This window comes from Trichosurus vulpecula, chromosome 1 (genome assembly GCF_011100635.1).
Source record: "Trichosurus vulpecula isolate mTriVul1 chromosome 1, mTriVul1.pri, whole genome shotgun sequence".
Taxonomy (NCBI): domain Eukaryota; kingdom Metazoa; phylum Chordata; class Mammalia; order Diprotodontia; family Phalangeridae; genus Trichosurus; species Trichosurus vulpecula.
Genome location: NC_050573.1, coordinates 81,599,779 through 81,620,134, shown reverse-complemented (window position 1 = coordinate 81,620,134; position 20,356 = coordinate 81,599,779). Strand labels below are relative to the sequence as shown.

At 44.9% G+C, this 20,356-nt stretch overlaps 1 protein-coding gene across 1 annotated transcript in view; it reads right to left on the bottom strand.

Moving 5' to 3' along the window:
- Nucleotides 1-312: 312 nt before the first annotated feature.
- The window catches only part of WDR97 (WD repeat domain 97), a 60,966-nt gene continuing 40,922 nt past the window's right edge, over nt 313-20,356 (bottom strand). Inside the window, 10 exon segments of the mRNA XM_036741087.1 lie at nt 313-442; nt 444-769; nt 3,020-3,067; nt 3,739-3,901; nt 6,661-6,782; nt 7,503-7,700; nt 8,745-8,831; nt 10,635-10,892; nt 11,377-11,529; nt 13,219-13,350. Of these exon segments, the coding sequence (XP_036596982.1) occupies nt 313-442; nt 444-769; nt 3,020-3,067; nt 3,739-3,901; nt 6,661-6,782; nt 7,503-7,700; nt 8,745-8,831; nt 10,635-10,892; nt 11,377-11,529; nt 13,219-13,350 (1,617 nt within the window).

Sequence of the window (20,356 nt, the reverse complement as noted above, 5' to 3'; positions counted from 1 at the left end):
GATAAGTGGATAACATGACTCCCACAGGCTGCATGACAATGGTGTTGGGCCGGGCATGGAGCATGGTTCTCCGCATTTTGATCCGCTTCTCGCACGCTTGGAGCTGCTGCTCACAGAAGAAGTTGAGAGCGTCAATAGGGGTGACCTCAATCTCAATCTCCTGGGGAGGCCAAGGCGTAGAAACTGAGGACTCCACGGTCGGGTATTCGTTATCTAGAAACGGCTGCCAGCCAGCCATTAACGAGGCCGGAGCCGAGTGGCGGGCGAGCAATTTTTCAAAGGGTTTGCCCCCGTGGGGCTCAGACATCGCCCTTAGCAGGGGAGTGGGCTGGCTGAGAGAAAGGAATCTAAAGGAAGGCCGGGAGACAGCCCTATACTCTGAGGGCGTTGGGATTTCGAGGCTGCGGAATGTCTCGCTGGGGCTGCGCCCAGAAGGAAGAGGAGAGAAGGAAGGGGGCATTGTGGTGGGTAAATCAGGAGAAAGCTTGGGGGGAAACTGGGTAGCAAGCTTGGGGGAAAGCTTGGGAGAAAGCTTGGGGGAAAGCTTGGGGGAACGCTCGGGGGAATGCTTGGGAGAAGACTTGGGGGGAGTCTTGAGCGGACTTTTAGGGGGAGGCTTGGGTCTGAATCGGTAAATGCTCTTGTACTTTGCAGAAGGGGCGGGGGTAGGAGGATGTGGGAAGTTGAGGTGGGGGTATTCAGTCTTGGTTGTTGGCAAGACCCGAGTGAGGCTTTCCGGACTTCGATGCTCCTGAGGACTGACAGAAATCTGTGGAGGGAAAAGGCAAGCACTGCACGTGGAAGGGAGCACATCTGTTCCAGGGAGAAAAGGAGACAGAGCCCCGGGGGAAGAGAAGGCAGAGAGATAGCAAGATCGGAGTCGGGAATACAGAGGATGTCAAATGGAGCACGGAGAACTTGGGGGCAGGAGACTAAAGGGAAGCTACAGAGGCAGGGCAAAGGGATGCTGGGAGTATGAAGTCAGGGTAATTAAGGATTTGGGGGAGGGAGGGGCATGAGGATACATGGGGAAAGGGTATTAGGGGCACGGGGATTGAAGGGACTGGGATAGGGGATTGGGGAATAGGGGAAGTGGAAAAGGGGATTGAGTAACAGAGACAGTGACACTGAGGGTACAAAAGTGGTTAGCTTAAAATTGGTGGCCTGGGGACAGGTGGGGAGTTGCAAATTTGGGGGGGCAGGGGACTAGAGGATTTGAAGGAAATAGAAGCAGGGGAATGGGGACAGAAGAAATCCATGGGCAAAAGTGATGAGAAATTATGAACTGAGGCAGAAGTAGGGGTGTAAGCATATTATGGACATAGGGGTGGGAAAGGGGTTTGGAAGGCTAGGACTTGAGGACTGGGGATTGAGGGCAAAGAGCAAGGAGATAGGAAATTGACAGTGTGGAGGCAGTGAAGACACTGGAGGAATGGGGACAGTGGAGACACAGGGGAAGAGAGATGGGGAGATGATGGAATAGGGACATAGAAGCTGGGGAACAGATTGAGAACATAGGGGATTTGAGATATGGAGGATGATAGGAACAATAGGACAGGAGAATGGAGGATTAGGGGGATGGAAGCAGGGGAAGAGTAACATTGGGAGCTAAGAGACAGGGAAATTGGACATTGGGGGCCAGGGGACAAGGGGTAGAGAGGTTTGGGGTACATGGCATGGTTATAAGGGGAGTGTGTAAATGAAGGTTTTGGAGACTCCCTGGGGGGGCGGGGATTGGGAATAATGGAGACAGGCAGAGGGGTGGGGAATGGGGACATGATGGAAAGACCTTGGTATACAGAGGATAAAGAGTTGGGAGATTTAGGGGTTGGTGGCAGTGGAGACCCTGGGGGATTGGGGATAGTGGAGACACAAGGGTGGAAAAGAGAAATGGCAGGGAATCAGAAACTGGTAGATTTAATATTAGGTGCATGGGGAAAGAGAGTGGTACCATTTGGTACACAAGGACAGGGAGATAGGAGTGTTGGGTTATGGGACAAGGGAGTGAGATCAATGGAGATAATGGGGTTGGAGACATAGGGGTAGGGGCATGGTATCTTGGGGGCAGAGGGATTTGGGGATGTAAGGATTCAGAACATAGGACTTGGGGTTAGGGACTGAAGGCATTAATAAGAGTAGGGATTTGGGAAGATTGGGATATGGGGGCAAGGTAATTGGGAGTTGGGGGCACGGAACATGGTCAATTGGTAGTATAGGGACAGGGGAATGGGGGCATGAAGGGATAGAAACTGGAGTATAGGGATTAAGGACACAAAGGCAGGGAGAGAGGGGATTCAGGGCATAGAGGCAGGGGAGGGGATAATAACGATAAGGGTTCAGGAGTATGGGAGATTGAGGGTATGGAGGCAGCTGGATGGCAAAAAATGGGGGCTAGGGGCAGGGAAATTTTATATTGGAGCCTAGGAGCAAGGGGTAAAGACCTTAGTGGTACAAGGGCAGAGGTATAAATGAAATGGGAATACAGAGGACATAGTGGAGATACTGAGAGATTGTGGACATGGCAAGGTGATGAGAGAATGGGGGCATGGAGACATGAGGATAGTGATTGGCAGGAAGGTTGGAAATTAAGGTATGGTTGGAGGGAGGATTGGGGGATTAGGGGCCAGGGAATGGACTAGAAGCAATGGAGAAGGAGGCTAAAGAATTGTTGCACAAAGGTAGAGAGATGGGAATATTGGGAGCACAGCGACAGGGAATTAGGAAATTGTGGAGATGGGGAGCAGATGAGAGGAGACATTGGGGATGTGAGCACAAGAAGATGGTTAGATGAAGAGAGAGGAATGGACTTGAGGTAAAGGGATAAGGAGACAGAATTAGCACCTAAAGCAAGAAAGCAAGACATTGTGGGGAACCAGGAACAAAGGAGTAGTGGGGATTGGAGGTAGAGGAAGGGAGATGAGGAGGGGGTAAGCCAGAGTGGGGCATGTCTCTTGTAAGGAAAGGGTAGTGGCAGGAAGGTTGAGGAGGGGGTGATACATACATGCTGTTTCTCATTTACCTCTTCTTCCTCCCAAGTAGGCAGTAGGGGATTCTCTTTCAGGTGGATCTAAAGAGAGGGTGGCAGGTCAAAAAGTACCCTTCATGCCCATCAATTGGGGAATGGCTGAATAAGTTGTGGTATATTAGCATGATGGAATACTATTGTGTTATAAGAAATGATAAGCAGGGTGTTTTCAGAAAAACCTGTAAAGACTTACATGAACTGATGCAAAGTGAAATGAGCAGAACCAGGAGAACATTGTACACAGTAACAGCAATATTGTACAATGATCAACTGTGAATGACTTAGCTATTACCAGGAATACAAAGCCAAGACAATTCTGAAGGACCTATGATGAAAAATTCTATCCACCTTCGGAGATATAACTGATGGAATCTGAATGCAGATTGAAGCTTACTGGTTTGGTTTTTTTTTTTACTTTATTTTTCTTTAGTTTTTTTGGTCTATATTTTCTTTCACAACATGAATAACATGGAAATATGTTTTTCATGACTCCACATGTATAACCTTTATCAAATTGCTTGTCTTCTCAATGACCGGGGAGGGGAGGGAGAGAATTTGGAACTCAAAATTGTAAAACACAAAGTTTAAAAATTGTTTTATGTGTAATTGGAAAAAATAAGATATTTAAAATTTTTTTAAAATCACCCTTCCCAACTCCCACCACTTCCTTCCTCCCCTTATTCCTTCCCTCTCTCCTTCCCTCCCTGACTAACCTTAAGGTTTTTAGTCATCATTTCCAGTTTCTGTCCACAGCGCCCTCTCAGGGCTGCCTTGTTAGTTAAATCTTTCCCTTCTGCCCAGGTGACCATTTCCTTGAACAGGAAATTATAGGGGTCCTTCAGGCCCATCTCTTCTAGTAGTTTCTTCAGTGCAGGTCTAGGGAGTCAGGAGGAGAACAGAGTTGAGGGAGAGGGAATGTCACCTGTAGATGTACAGTAGAACATGTTTCACTCATGTGTAAGGGTCGCACTGGTGTTTGTATATGTATGTATATGTGTGTCTGTATGTATGTGCATGGTCTCACCTTTGTGTGTATATTGTTGTGCGTGTGTTCTCACTTGAGTGTGTGGTCTCACCTGAGTGTATGGTTTCACCTAAGTGTATATAGTCTCATCTATGTGTATATGGTCTTACCTAAGTATATGTGACTGTTACCTGTTTGTAGGAGTCTTGCCTAAGTGTGTGAGGTTTGACATGTGTATGTGTGTGTGTAGTCCACCTCTGTGTAGGAGTCTTGCCTAAGTATGTCATAGCATTCAGTTGCAATTGCTTGTTTAGTTGTTCTTTCCAGTTACACTGTTGCAGTCCTTGTGTATATATTGTTTTCCTTGTTCTGCTAACTTCACTCTGTATCAGTTCATATAAGTTTTCCCATGCTTCTCTGAACTCATCATATGCATTGTTTCTTACAGCATGATAATATTCTATTACAACTTGTTTCCCAATCAATGAGCAGAAACAATTTTGTTTTTAGTTCTTTGCTACTGCAAAGAGTGCTGCTATAAATATTTGGTGTATATGAAGTCTTTCTTTTTTATTGCTGACCTTGTAGTGGAATCTCTGAGTCAAGGGGTATGGACATTTAGTTAAAATTTTCTCAGTCTATTTTAATACGATTCTTATGGAATTGTGCTTTACCTTTGTATTCACTGTCTGTCTCCCATCCTTGTTTTTGTTTTCTACATATCTTTTTAGAATACAGGTTGTTTCAAGTGTGCGGGAGGTGTCATTTATGTGGGTGGGTGAGGGTCTTAACTCTGTTAAGCCTTTGTTCTGAGCCTTCTTCTATTTTCTTTAGATCCTTTCTCTTGGTAATCTCTTCAGTACCAAGAACTACAAGTCCAACCCTATGTAGATGACTCCTACGTCTATCTGTCAGGGTTGATTTGGCTGATCTGGTTGGCTAGGTGGGTGTCCCCTTCCTCCCTCACTACTCCATGTGTGTCCCTCCTGAAGCTGCAAGTTCAGTTGAAGAGGGAGACCTTCCCTATAGAAATGTATCATTCTTTGGTCAAGGGTGTACAAGTCACTGGGCTCACCTCCTAGAATATAACCCTAACCTCTCAAACTCTACTCCCTCATCATCAACTGCCTGCTGAATGCCCTGTAGACATCTCTAACTCAATTATGTCTAAAACAAGAGTCATTATCTTCCCTCCATAATCGATCAGCAAGCACTTTTAAGCCCTCACCAAAACCCCCCAAACAGTCCCAGTCCCTTAAATCTTTTGCTTCTCCAGATTTCCCTCTTTTTTTCAGGGTCTCTTCAAGTCCCCTAGATTTACCACCTCAGAATCACCTTCAGCATTTTCCTCTCACATATCACTTCTTCAATCCCTTACCATGGCTCATTGATCCTAACTCCACATCTCTCATTTCTGTCCCCTTGTCTCCACTTACACGGCCACCATTCTAATTCAGGCCCTCATCGCCTGTCATACGGAACACTATGATGTTCTCCTAATCGGACTGCCTGCTTCCAGTCATCCCCAACACGACCAACAAAATAATCTGCCCGAAACAGTTTTAACCATGACATTCCCCTGTCCAAGACTCTTCAGATGTCACAGCGTGGAGAGTGCTGCACTTGGAGCGGGGAGAGAGGGAGGGGGGGCTGACTTGGGACGCTTACTAGCTGTGTACCCCAGGGCAAGTCATTAAACCTCTCTTAGACTCAGTTTCCTCACTTGTGGAATGGGGACAATTGGTGTGAGTATCAAATGAAATAATAAGTTCAAAGTGCTTTGTAAACTATGTAAATATTGATTATCATTGCCCATTGCTTCTAGGACTAAATACAAATGCCTCGCCTTGGTCCTTGAAGCCCTTTAGCCTGATTCCTGCCTGCCTTTCCAGATTGATTTTATCCATGCTCTATGTTTTAGCCAAACTGGCCTACTTGCCTCCTGGAACTCAGCATTCAGTCTCCGGGTTCTAAGTCTGCCCCCTCCCCCCATGCCCCATCCCACACCTGCAACACTGTCCCTCCTCACCTCTGCCTTCTTAGCTTCCTTCACAGCTTAGCTAATGAACCACCTCCTTTAGGAAGTCTTCTGCTCCCTCCCACTGTTTGAGAGTGTCGCCAATGCCCGCCTCCTCATAATTATCCTGTGTATAGTTATCTGTTCATATGCTGTATCTCCAGTAAGATTGAAGCTGCTTAAAGGCATTTTTGTCTGCATACCCAGCACTTGGCATAGTGCCTGACCCAGAACAAGCACTAAATAAATGCTTATTGAACTAAATTGTAGGGACTTACCTTTTTGTGTCTCACTTGTGTGTGAATTCCATTCATGAGTGAAGCCTTAACTGAGTGAGGTATCCCCTGGGTAGGGAGGTCTCATGTGTGGTTTTGCTTGTGCTGGGGGGGGGGGGGGGTTGGTGGGAGTCTCACTTGCACTTGGGCGAGGCAGGGAGGGGTTGGCTTGCTCACCTGTGTGGGGATTTCTTGCCTTTTTGTGTCTTACCTGTGGGAGTGGTAGCTCTCACCTATTTCTCAGCAAGGTCACCCTCCTATCTCAGGAGAAATCACACCTGTGTGTGTGAGGTGGATCTCACCTGTGTTCCAGGGGGTTTTCACTGTTGTCCCAGAGGTGGTCCCACCTCTGTGGTGGGGGTGGATGGGAGTATCTCACCTGCACCGAGGGGGTGAGTAGAGGAAGTAGGACATAAGCTCCAAGACCACTTCCCGGGAGCCCAGAGAGACAACCATGAGCACCTGCAGGGCCGTCATCACAAATTTCTTCTCTATCTTGTCCTGGGGACTCCAAGGTTGGGGCTGAGTCAGTGTCTACCTAGCCAGGTTTGTCCCAGCCATTCTATGGTCAATTGTTGGGCTTGAGAGACCCTAGGGGGCATCATCCTTGGAACTAAGGGTGTCCTAGGGTTTGAAGGTGCCAGGTTTTTGGAAATTTGTTGTTAGTGATGGGGACTCTCCAGAGCTTTGGAGTTTCAGGTTTGGAAGGTGAAGGGGAAAGGAGTTCTGGGATGGGTGAAGTTTCAGGGCTAATTCAGGACCTCAAGCAGGCAGAAAAGAGAAGCCATATAGGGCACACCATGGTGCAGCTAGGTGGCACAGTAGGTAGAGTGCAGGGCCTGGAGTCAGGAAGCCCTGAGTTCAAATTTGACCTCAGACACTTACTAGCTGTGTGACCTTGGGCAAGTTACTTAACCTTGTATACCTCAATTTCCTCATCTGTATAAAATGAACCAGAGAAGGAAATAGCAAACCACTACAATATCTTTGCCAAGAAAGCCCAAAATGGGGTCATGAAGAGTTGGACACTACTGAAAACAATTGAACAATATACAACAGACCATATCATGAGGTCAGGGGAACAGGGTGGGGGGAGGGGCAGAGCTATATTACCAGCCCAAGGAATATGTTGGAAGTCACTGAAGTCCACTGAGGAGGGCTCCCCTAGCTAGAATATAAAGTCTGGAGCTTGGTAGGCTGGGGCGTGGTCTGGGGCCATACCACAAGGTTTGGAGGAGGATCTTTGTTGAGAAGTTTCAACAGCAAATGTTTCAGCTTCTCTCGGAAATCAGTTCCCAGGTGGGGCATCATCTCCACTAGCATCATCATAACCTTGGTGCCATCCTCCCAGTTGGATTGCTCCAGGACCTTCAGCAGTAATGTGGCCACACCCTCCACTGTGAAGCATTCCGGGTATGCCTTTGAAGTAGTAACAAGAGAGCAGGGACTGAGGGAGAATTCAAGGGGACCAGGACCAGAAACCCAAGCTTGACCTTAGCCCTTTGGGTCCCCAAAGACCCAGCACCAGTAACTTTATGGGCCCAGTCCCACTTCGAGCCAGATTTAGCTTCAAGACACAAACAAGGACATGAGGAAGCCTGGGAACACATATCAGCACTGGGGGAGCTAAAGAGGCATTCTAACTGGGAAAGGAATTCTGGGGTCACAGTAACCTCATACACCAACTGTGCCTTCTCTCGTTCCCTCTGTCGTCGCTCCTCACGTTCCTTCCCACGAAGCCCTTCAGAGGCAATAAGCTCCTAGGATCACAGGGAGGGTAGGTAGTCTGGTCTAAATATTAGTAGCAGATGCTTGACAACTTTCTCTTATCTTCTATGTTCTGTTCCTGTCCTACCTTGCCCTTATAAGCACTGAAACCCTCAATGCCTTCCAAGTCTCTATTACTGTTAGTTTTACAAAGTACTTTCCTTATAGCAACTCTGTGGGATGAGTAACCCACATATTGTTGATCACCCCCATTTTCTGGAAGATAAAAACTGAACTCAGAGAGGAGAAATGGCTTTGCTAGGGTCAAATGGCTTATAAGCAAGTGCTGAAGCCAGAATTCTAACCTAGGTCTCTCCCAATTCTAAGGCCCAGGGATCTTTCCATCAAGGCTTTCAGCAGTATTGTGGCCACACCCTCCACTGCGCAGCACTCTGGATATGCCTTTGAAGTAGTAGCAAGGGAACAGGGGTTGAGGGAGGATTTGGAAGCCAGGACCAGAAACCCAAGTTTGACCTTAGCCCTCTGGGTCCCCAAAGGCCCAGCACCAGTGGCTCAAGCTTGACCTTAGCCCTTTGGGTCCCCAAAGACCCAGCTCTATGTGCCTGGGTCCCACTCCCTGCCAGGTTCAGATTCAAGACACAAGGCAGGGGACAAAGAAGCCTGGGAGGGTCTATCACCATTTAGGGAGCTAAAGAGGCATTCTAACTGGGAAGGGAATTCTGGGATCACGGTAACCTCAGGCACTAACTGTTCCTTCTCTCGTTCCTTCTGTCGTCGCTCCTCACGTTCCTTCTCACGAAGCCCTTCAGAGACAATAAGCTCCTAGGATCACAGGGAGGGTAGTCTGGTCTAAATACTAGTAGCAGATGCTTGACAACTTTCTCTTATCTTCTATGTTCTGTTCCTGTCCTACCTTGCCCTTATAAGCACTGAAACCCTCAATGCCTTCCAAGTCTCTATTACTGTTAGTTTTACAAGGCACTTTCCTTATAGCAACTCTGTGGGATGAGTAACCCACATGGTATTGATCACCCCCGTTTTCTGGAAGATAAAAACTGAACTCAGAGAGGAGAAATGGCTTTGCTAGGGTCAAATGGCTTATAAGCAAGTGCTGAAGCCAGAATTCTAACCTAGGTCTCTCCCAATTCTAAGGCCCAGGGATCTTTCCATCAAGGCTTTCAGCAGTATTGTGGCCACACTCTCCACCATGCAGCACTCTGGATATGCCTTTGAAGTAGTAGCAAGGGAACAGGGGTTGAGGGAGGATTTGGAAGCCAGGACCAGAAACCCAAGTTTGACCTTAGCCCTCTGGGTCCCCAAAGGCCCAGCACCAGTGGCTCAAGCTTGACCTTAGCCCTTTGGGTCCCCAAAGACCCAGCACCAGTGGCTCTATGTGCCTGGGTCCCACTCTGCCAGGTTCAGATTCAAGACACAAGGCAGGGGACAAGGAAGCCTGGGAGGGTCTATCACCATTTAGGGATCTAAAGAGGCATTCTAACTGGGAAGGGAATTCTGGGGTCACGGTAACCTCAGGCACCAACTGTTCCTTCTCTCGTTCCTTCTGTCGTTGCTTCACATGTGCCTTCTCACGAAGCCCTTCAGAGACAATAAGCTCCTAGGATCACAGGGAGAGTGGGGAGTCTGGTCTAAATATTAATTAATAGCAGGCACTTGATAATTTTCTCTTCTCTTCTTCTATATTCTATGTTGCTGTCCTACTCTGCCCTGACAAGCACTGAAATCCTCAGTACCTTCCAAGTCTCTTTATTGCAACTCTGTGAGATGAGTAGCTCACATATTATTGATCACCCTACTTTCTGGAAGATGGAAATTGAAGTCAGAGAGCAGAAATGGCTTGGCTAGGGTCAAGTGGCCTGTAAGTAAGTGCTGAAGCCAGAATTCTAACCTAGGTCTCTCCTGATTCTAGGCTCAGGAATCTTTCCAGCATTCCCCATGCTCCCCTTAGAATCCCCTAACCATAGAGGGTCATGTGACAAACTCTAGGAGTTTGGGGAAAACACACTGGGAGCACATATCCTATTTCCCTAAGGCACCTGGAAGAGGAGAAACTCAGCCAAGAGACACAGTTAGGACATAAGGAAAGTAGGCAGGGCCTAGGCTGGAAGCCTGGGGGAAAAAAGGAGCAATGCACTGATTCCAAGGTCCTTTGGTTCTTTGTGCATTGGGTAAAGGGGATATGGGAGCAGAAGGAGGACAAGGGATGAATTTAGAGCTCATTAGGTGTCCTGAGGCCCCATGTTATATCAGGGATCCTCAACTATACCACAAGATCTGGGAAAATTATACATCAAACTAGGTGGTTAGAGACAATGAAGTAAGGAATACCACTGCCATGTCATTAGACTAAAGGGCATTTCACTTTCTTGGGACTGTACCACAAGGTTAGAGGGCATGGGAATGTGCATTATATTACACCATGACATTAGAGATTACTAGAATTGGGGAGGGGGTTGTACCATGAGGTTGGAAAGGTTCAGGGGGTCCCTAGTTATATCACAAGGTTAAAGATTCCAAGAACTACCACAAGATTTGTTGAGGTGGAGAGAAGACTTGGAAAAGGAGTTAAGAACACTTCCCTTCTTCATGCCACCCACTGCCATGTACCTCAAGGTTGAAATCAGGAAAATAGTTCTGGAACCACTCTTGATTCAACAAAGAGACGAGAAATTCAGGTACAGGTACTTTCTCAGCAGAAACATAGGTTGAGGCAGGGTCCCATGTTTCAGGAACATCCATGGAGCTAAGGAATTCTTCTAATTCAGAATGTAATTCTGAAGTCAAAGCAACCTCAGGCAGCATATATTCCTTCTCCAGTTCCTTCTCACTCTCTTTTTCAGGACGCTCTTCAGGGACAATACTCTCCTAGGATCACAGAGAAGGTTGTCTGGTCTAGTTCCCAGTCTCCATGAAAGGCACCAAGTGATAACTGAGTCCTGTTCCATAGGATCTCCTCTAATGTGTGGGACTTCAAGGAGACAAGGGGTGGGGTATAGCAAGAAGATAACTAGGAGGACTTAGAGGGAAGATCTAGGATGGGTCTAAGAGACACAGCATGTAGCATCTTCTGGGGGGTCTTCTGGCTAAATCTGGAGGTCTCAGAGGGATAGGAGTTCCTGGAAGGAGTTGAGAAGCCCTAAGAGCAGGTCGGGGGGAGTCCCAAGAGCTCCCAGGGGGAGGTCCCGTGGGTCCCAGGGGCTGTCTTAGGGTCCCAGGGGGAGGTCCTGTGGGTCCCAGGGGCTGTCTAGGAGTATCTAGGAAGTTGGGGAGAGCATCCTGAAGGTTCCAAAGGGATAAGGCAAGGACCTAGACTTGACTAAACTGAGAAAACAGGTGTCTAGCCACCTACATGGAAGACTTTCTCTTGCGGAAGGCCTGAATCTACATGAAGCACATCTTCCTGGCTGATGGGGCTGGCTTCCAAACCCAAGGCTTTCTTCAACCAGGCTTCCTCTTTCTTCTTACTTGTGCCCCATGGAAGCCACATTGTGTCCATCTCACGCTGATCACAGACAGGAGAACACAGACGGATTGATCATGAGGAAGAGACAGATTCAAGAATGGAGGGGTTATAGGAAAATGGGAAGGAGAGTCATGAGGACAGGAAGGTCACAATAATGGCGACTAAAAAGCATAGGAGGAGATCATAGGAATGGGAGAAGCACACAAATGGACTTGAGAGGAATTGGGGTGCGGGGGATGGTCCCAAAAGGTAGTATGGATCAGGATCAAGGGAATGAATTGTTTCAGGGACAAGGTTGAAAGGAATGAGAAAGATAGCAAAGATAGGAGTTAGAAAGAGGGGAGAATCACAAGGAAAGGGAGGTCATAGGGATAAAGGGTCATGGGGATGATGGATCTAATCCAATGAGTCTGTCTGTGTGTAAAGCACTATGCTACATGCTGGGGAAAATGAAAAAGAAAAGTAAATCAAAAGAAAAAATGAAAAATTTTCTACTCTCAAGAAGCTGACATTCTAGTTGGGGGGGGGGAAGGGAGGAAGGACCATATCTAGCACTACATGATTACAGAATATGAGATTCAGAAAGGACTTGAGGGGCCATCTAGTCCAACCTCTACCCAAAAGGAATCCTCACCACAGCATATATGACAAGTGGCTATCCAACCCCTGCCTGACGACCTGTAAATATAGAGGAACCCACCACTCCTAGAGGCAAGCCATTCCATTTTTGGACAGGTCTAATTGCGAGGATGTTGTTTTGTTTTGTTTCTTTCTCACATCATTTTACATTGCTTCAAGTTCTGCCCTCTGGGACCAAACAGAGTAAGTTTGTAACCCGTGTCCCAAGGATCCCAGAAGCTCTGTGGACTCACACAGATGGAGTGAGATCCTGGCAGCTAACCATCTCATTCCCCTTCCACAATAGCTCTCCAAAAATACTTGAATACAGGCATGACATTCCCCTCACTCCCCACCTCCCCAAGTCTTCTCTTCTTCAGGCTAAATGTCCCAGTTCCTTCAACTGTGGACTCAAGGTCCTTACCAATCCTGGTTACTCTCCTCTAAGTACCCTTCAGTTTACCAATATCCTTCCTAAACTGGTACCCAGAAATGAACATAATACTCCAGTTGTGGTCTGACAGGACAGAGACTAATGGGACTATCACCTCCTTAAGCTTTGCCTCTATTAATGAAACCTGAGATCACTTTTTTTGTCAGTCACACAAATATGGTGATGCATATTGAGCCTGTGAACCACTATAACTCAGATCTTTTCCACACATATTGCTGTTTATGCCTCCTCTAGCTTGGATTTTCAAAGGCTATTTTTTTCAAGTTTAAGACTTTACACTTAACCTAAGTGAATTTTGTTTTATTTTATTCAGCTCAGTGCTTTAACTGTCACGATCTTTCTGCACCTTGCCTTCATCCAATGTGTTAGCTATCCCTTCTAGCTTGGTGCCATCTCCAAATCTGATTAGCCTCATTGGGATAGGGGTTTGAGGAATGAGAGTCATAGGAAGGGAAGGTGTAGAGACTGTGGCCACAGGAGTCAAAGGGATGGAAGGTGATGCATAGGGGTTTGGGGGATAGGAATCAAAGGAAAGGATGAGGAACATAGGGAAGAAAGGTCACAGGGGTAGTGATCACTGGAAGAAAGCAATGTCACAGTTGGGGTGATGACAAGGATGGAAGGTTTACAGAGTTAAGGATCATCTGTCTCCATACCTCCAAGATTTCAAAGCTCTCTGACTTCAGATTGACAAGTTGCCCAACTCCCTTCAAATCTGTCTTTGGCCATAGTTGCTGCATCGCCACTGAATTGGGGACGTAACCCGGGAATTGGATCGGTGGAGGCATCTACTAGAAAGAAAAAAACACAGAGTCAGAGGACCAGGAGGTCACAGGTTTTGGAAGGCAAAGAAACCAGTGATCGACTTTCCAACTCAGCCCTACTGTGATATTCTAAGAGAGAGGGAGACATGGCCTGGTCTTCAAAAAGCCTCTTGTGTGAGAGGAGAGACAGAACTCAGCTTTCATTCATAGAGCCCCTAGTTATCCTTGCTCCTAGAGATTCTTCAGTCTGTCTGTCCAGGCCTTGCTGGAGACACAGACTGGATTGTGGTTGAACTGATCTTAAAAAACCAGCAAAGACAGGCTACTGCTCACTCTGGGTTGCATGGCTACCCCTGTGGGGTCCTGAGCTCCTGGATGAGCTCTTATCAGGGTGACTAGAAAGGGGTCATACCACCTGCAGGTGCAGCACCACCTACAGGATGGAAAAGCAAGTCAGAAAGGTCAGTGGGTAAACTCTGGCTAAAGGAGGCTCAATACCTGCTATACCTACAGACCCCACAGCACAGAAGAACAGGAACTTCACCCCTCCCAACCCTCAGAGCTATAAGGAAATGCAATGAGCATCTCATCAATGTTCACACCTGAAGAGGAATCCCTGTATTACAGTCCCAGAAAGAGTTCATCTTAACCTCTATTGTACCAAAGTACAGTGAAAAGTGAACCTAGCTTTGAATCCTGGCTCTTCTACTAAGTAATCTGTGTGATTTTGGGCACCTGGGTTTCAGCTTCTTCTCCAGTAAAATTAAAGGGTTGAACTAAATAATCTCTAAGTCTCCTTCCAGTTCTAAATCTTATGATCCTGTAATGCCTCCTGGAGTGGTGAACATACCATTTCTGGAGGCAGTCTGCTGCCCTTGTGGTTAGCCCTAATGGTTAGGAAGTTTTTCCTTATATAAAGCCAAAAATCTGCCTTTTTAGAACTCTCCCATATTTCCCTCCCCCATCTCTCACCATTGCTCCTATCTCTGCCTCTAGGGCCATGTCTGGAATCTCGTCCACATGGAAGCCTATCAAGTTCTTTTCCAGGACATAGATGCCCAGCAATACTGAATGACGTAGTCTTTCATCCCCTCCATTCTGGTTTCCCTTCTCTTTTTATTAACTTTGTGCATCACTTTGCCAGGGAGGTTAGCCTGAACTATGCTCAGAAAGCACAGTGACGGAGAGGAGTCAAACAGGAACAAGGGTTCAGAACCTCAATCGAGATGTTCTGGGGTCACCATGGACAGTGACCAAGAAATAGCCAGAGGCAATCTCCTGCTTGTACACTGTACAATGAATAGGCAGACAGTCCGGTAACTGAAATGTGGGAAAAGTCAGAGAGGTAGAACAATGGACATAAACTCCACTTCTGTAGGGAAGAAGTAAACACAGGATATCTTATTCATGTCTTATCCCCTCATGCCGTAGCTCAGAAGAGGACATTGCATGTAAAAGATATTTAATAAATGTCTGCTCAGTGAATGAAGGAATGGATAGATGGATAGAGAAATCCCATTTAGAGTTAGTCTGAGGGAGCTTCCCCCTGGTTTTGTCATTCATGATGACTATGGCAGCTGTCTACTGTACACAGCAGGTGTTTAATATATATTTGTTGTGTTAATAAGAACTGACACTTACATGACACTTGAAAGTCTGAAAATAGCATTAAGGAAATGGCAAACCACTCTACTATCTTTGCCAAGAAAACCCCAAAAAGGTATCACGAAGAGTTGAATCTGACTGAAATGACACAACAACAATAAATATTATCTTGTGTGAGCCTCACAAAACTTGTGAGGTACTATACCCTTTTTACAAATGAGGAAACAGAGGCTCAGAGAAGTTAAGTGATTTGCCTGTGGTCACACAGGCAGTAAGTTTCAGAGGCAGGATTTGCACCTAGGTCCTTCTGATCCTCTGCTCAATTGGTTAACACGTACCTATGTGCCAGGCACCATGTTCAGTGCTGGGGGTATAACACGAATGAACTATTTCCTGATGAGAAGGTGCTTACAATACATTAAAGCACCACTTGAGCTCTGAAAGGAACCAGGGATGCTAAGAAGCAGAGGTTAGGAGGGAACACATTCCAGGCATAGGAAAGAAGCTGGGCCTTTAAAGACCCAGCGATGAGAGATAGAATGTCATGGATAAGAAATAATGAGGGGGACATTTGGCAAGATTACAGAATGCATGAAGGATAGTAATAAACAACAAGGCTGGAAAAGTAGCCTGGAACTCGGTTGTGGCAGCTTTTAAATGCCAAACAGAGGAATTTATCTTTGATCTTTGAGGTATCAGGAAGTCACAAGAGTTTACTGCAAAAGGGACTGATGGTCAGACCTGAGCTTTAGGAAAAATATTTTGGCAGCTGTATGGAGGATGGATTAAAGATGAGAAAGACTTGAAGGAGGAAGACTATTGCAACAATCCAAATGACAGGTTTTAAAGGGAGTAGAAAGAAAGGGAAAGATATGAGATGTGGAAGAACTGATAAGACTTGGCAATCAAGTGTCCTGGTCACTACCTGTTGGATTTGTTGGATGGGCAATAGTGAGGCATTGAGGTTGATTCCAAGGTTGCTAACCTAAGTGACCAGAAGGATGGTGACACCCTCACCAGAAACAGGGAAGTGTGGAAGAAGTGGAAGAGAGCAGTGAGTTCTGTTTTGGACATGCTGAGTTCGAGGTACCTACAGGATATCCAGTTCTAAATGTCCCTTAAACAAGTAATGCAAGTCTGACATTCTGGGGAGAGATTAGGACTGGAAGGCCTGGTTACAGATGAGCTGTAAGTCATCTGAATAGAGATAATCAAAACCATAAGTACTGATGCGGTCAAGGAGAAAGAGTGTAGAAAGATAAGAGGACTCAGGACTTAAGCCTGGATTATAACCATATTGGCAGAGGGGGCTCCATATGGATTATGGTCCATCAACAGAGACTGAGAAACAGTGGTCAGTTAAATGGGAAAGGGAAACAAGAGAGAGCAGTGCCATGAAAACCCAGAGAGGAGATAGTATCCAGGTGGAGAGAGTAGTCTACAACAGAGGGGTCAAAATCTCTGCAGTGTAGCCAGGACCAGATTAAAATGTAATTGGGTAATGTTTAGCAAAATAAACAAAAATACAACACAACACAGTTAATGATGTTAAATGGTGGCATTCTTTTTAAAAAATAAATTTTCATTTTGTTAAATATTTCCCAATTACTTGTAAAACAATTTTAACAATCATTTTTTTAAAAATGAGTTCCAAATTCTCTCCCTCCCTCCTGCCCCACCCCTCTTTGAGAAGGCAAACACTTTTATATCAATTATACAAGTAAAGTCATGCAAAACATTTCCATATTGGCTATGATACAAAATAAAACACAGACAAAAAAATAAAACAAGAAAAACAAAGCAAGAAAAAGATATGTTTCAATCTGTACTCAGAGTTCATTGGTTCTCTCTAGAGGTAGATAGCATTTTTTTTATCATGAGCCCTTCAGAATTGTTTTGGATCATTATTTTGATCAGAGTAGCTAAGTCTTTCACAGTTAATCATCCTTACAATATTGCTGTTACTGTGTATGTTGTTCTTCTGGTTCTGCTCACTTCAATTTGCATGAGTTTCTATGTCTTCCCGGGTTTTTCTGAAGCCATCTTGCTTATCATTTCTTATAGCACAATAGTATTCCATCACAATCACATACCAAAGCTTATCCAGCTATTCCTTAATTGATGGGCATCCCCTCAATGTCCAGTTCTTTGCCACCACAAATAGAGCTGCTATAAATATTTTTTATACAAAAAGGTCTTTTCCCCTTTTCTTTGATCTCTTTGGGACACAGATGTACTTGTGGTATTGCTGAATCAAAGGGCTTTGTTCTTTGGGCTTAGTTCCAGATTGTTTTCCAGAATGTTTGGAGTAGTTCACAACTCCAATAGGTGCTTTTCCAGGTCAATAGCCAGCTGGCAGGGATCCATTTCTATTTGAGTTTGACACCATGGTCTACAAGGTTAAATGGTGCAGAGATCAAGGAAGGAGGAATGATAAAAGGCCATGAGATTATTGGTAACTTTGGAGAGAGCAGTTTCAATTGAAGTAATAAGGTTGTAAGCTAGATTGAAAAGGGTTGAGTACAAAAAATTTGAAAGTTTTTGTACAAACAAATACAGTAGAGCTAAGATTAGAAGGGAAATAGTTAAGTGGTAAAAATTTTGCAGCATGTTTCTCTGATAAAGGTCTCATTTCTAAGACACATGGCAGTGATTCAAATTTATAAGAATAAGAGCCATTCCCCAATAGATAAATGGTCAAAGGCATTTGAACAGGCAGTTTTCAAAAGAAGAAATCCAAGCTATCAATAGCAAGATGGAAAAAAATTTCAAATCACTAATAACAAGAGAAATGCAAATTAGAACAACTCTAAGGTTCTACCTCACACCTGTCAGATCAGCAGAGTGGAGAAAAAAGGAAAAATTTGGAAGGGCTTTGGGAAAACATGCACATTAATAGAATTTTGGTGAAGCTGTGAATTGGTACATTGATTCTGGAAAGCAATTTGGAACTATATCCAAAAAGTTAATAAACGATGCATACCCTCTGACCCAGTGTAGTCATACTGAGGCCTGTACCCCAAAGAGACCAAAGAGGAGAAGATCCTAAATGTACAAAAAATATTCATAGCAGATATTTTTATAGTTGCAAAGAACTGGAAAAGGGCAGCTAGGTGGCGCAGTGGATAGAGTGATGGGTGGAGTCAGGAAGGCTTTCTTGAGTTCAGATATGGCTTCACACACTTACTAGCTGTGTGACCCTGAGCAAGTTACTTAACCCTGTTTGTCTCAGTTGCCTCATCTGTCAAACAAGCTGGAGAAGGAAATGGTAAAACACTCCAGTATCTTTGCCAAGAAAACCCCAAATGGGGTCACAAACAGTTGGACATAACTGAAAACGACTCAACACCAAAGAACTTGAAAATGAGAGAGTCCCCATCAACTGGGGAAAGGCTGAACAAATTATAGTATATGAACATAATGGAATACTATTGTGATGTAAGAAATTATTCAGGGAACTGTTTCAGAGAAACTTGGGAAGACTTGTATGAACTGATGCTAAGTGAAGTAAGCAGAACCAGGAGAAGAATTTCTATGACAATACTCTTACGGAGAAAAATAACTTTGAAAGGCTTTAGAATTCTGATCAATATAATGACTCCTGACAGAGAAATGATAGACTAAATATGCAGAATGAGAAATACATTTTTTGAACATAGCCAATATGGGAATTTGTTTTCCTCAATTACGAATATTTGTTACAAGGATTTTGCTTTTTGTATCTTTTCTGGAAGGGAGGCAGGAGAGAAAAATGTTTGATGATTTAAAAATAAAATGTAATTAAAAAGAAAAAGGGTGAGAAGTGAGAGAAGCTGAATGCAAGGTGTAGAAATAGCTTTTTCTAAGAAAAAAAATTTGAGGATTTTTAGGTGGGAGAAATGTTTGTAGGCAATGATTGTACCAGGAGAGATGGGAGGAAATGGGACCAAGGGAGCAGGAGAAAGGCCACCTAATCATCAGACTGGAGCAAAGAAGGAGAGAATGGGGGATGACTTCAAGGGGGTTTTGAGAGAGAATGTTGAGAAAAGGGAGCTCATGGGGAAGGACTTCTATTTTCTCTGTAAAGTATGAGGCAGGTCCTCAGCTAAAAGAATGGGAGGAGGGAGGAGGTAATAGGGGCAGCCAGAAGAAAAAAAATGATTTGGAACAGCTACTGTGGATGGGGAACACCATGATCAATTAGAGATTAGTTGTTGTTGCAGGGTTTTTATAAAACTCAAAAGCTGAGGTGGGAAGTTGAAATTGCTTACAGACTTGTTTTACCTAATCCCATACCCTAAAATCTTTCCCAACATTGCAGCCATGCAATCCAAATCTAATAAGATGCAAATGAATAGCAGGTCTAATCTCTGTCTGAAGTAACTGATGCCTCAGCTGTCAGCTGTTGGTCCTCTCTACTCCCTCAGATTTCCTAGGTCTTTTAGATGGTAGAAGGTCCAGAAAATTCAGGGCTTAAAAGTTTAGGGACATGTTACACAAATAGATTGCCTGAAGTCCTTCTAATCCTGGAGTTCTACCTTTTTGTATTCTGGACCACCCCTTTGGCAATCTGGATGTTTTTAAATGTTTAAATAAAATACGTAGGATTGCAAAGGAAACCCATTATAATAAAATAAGGACATCTTTTTTCTCCCCCTACTGAAGTTCCTAGGATCCCTTGGAAAATCTATCCATGGGTCCCTGCTTAAGAATTCCTGTTCTAATGGGGAGGGGGTAGTGGATTGTCTGGAGGGGGCAAGGGCGGAGTTTGGCTTTTAAAGTGAGTCACCAACTTTTGAAAAAGACATCATCGGAGCAAGAAGTCAGCAAGAGATTATGGGTTTGCAGCATGCACCTGGAGTGTTGTTCTTGTTTTGAATAGGAACTTGCCCTTTCCCTTCCCCACCTCCATCCCCTCCACCTTGCTTAGAGGCAGCTAGGTGGTGCAGTGGAGGGTGCTAGTTCTGGAGTCAGGAAGACCTCACTTCAAATCCATCCTCAAGATATTTACTAGCTATATGACCCTGAGCAAATCACTCAAACCTGTTTGCCTTGGTTTCCTCAAATATAAAATGGGCATGATAACAGCACCTACCTCCCAGGACTGTGGTGAGGATTGTGGAACATTTTATACCATTTTATATCATTTTTGTAATTTCAAAAAGACTCAGAGCCTGAACTAATTAACCAGAAGAAGAGTCTGGACCTAACAGTCTCTTTGTTCTCTGAGTAAGCTCAGAGATGTCTCCATCTTATGTCAACAAGCCCAGATGGGGCTGATTTAAGAGCGTTCTTTCCTTGCTCTGTCCATGGCCATTAAGGGTGAAAACCTTGACCCCATACACTATCTTGAATTATGTGACTTTTCCTTATCTTAACATTTTATGGGTATATACTATGTTATAGAATGTTAATGGCAAATTAAACACAGAGATCCTGGGTTGTA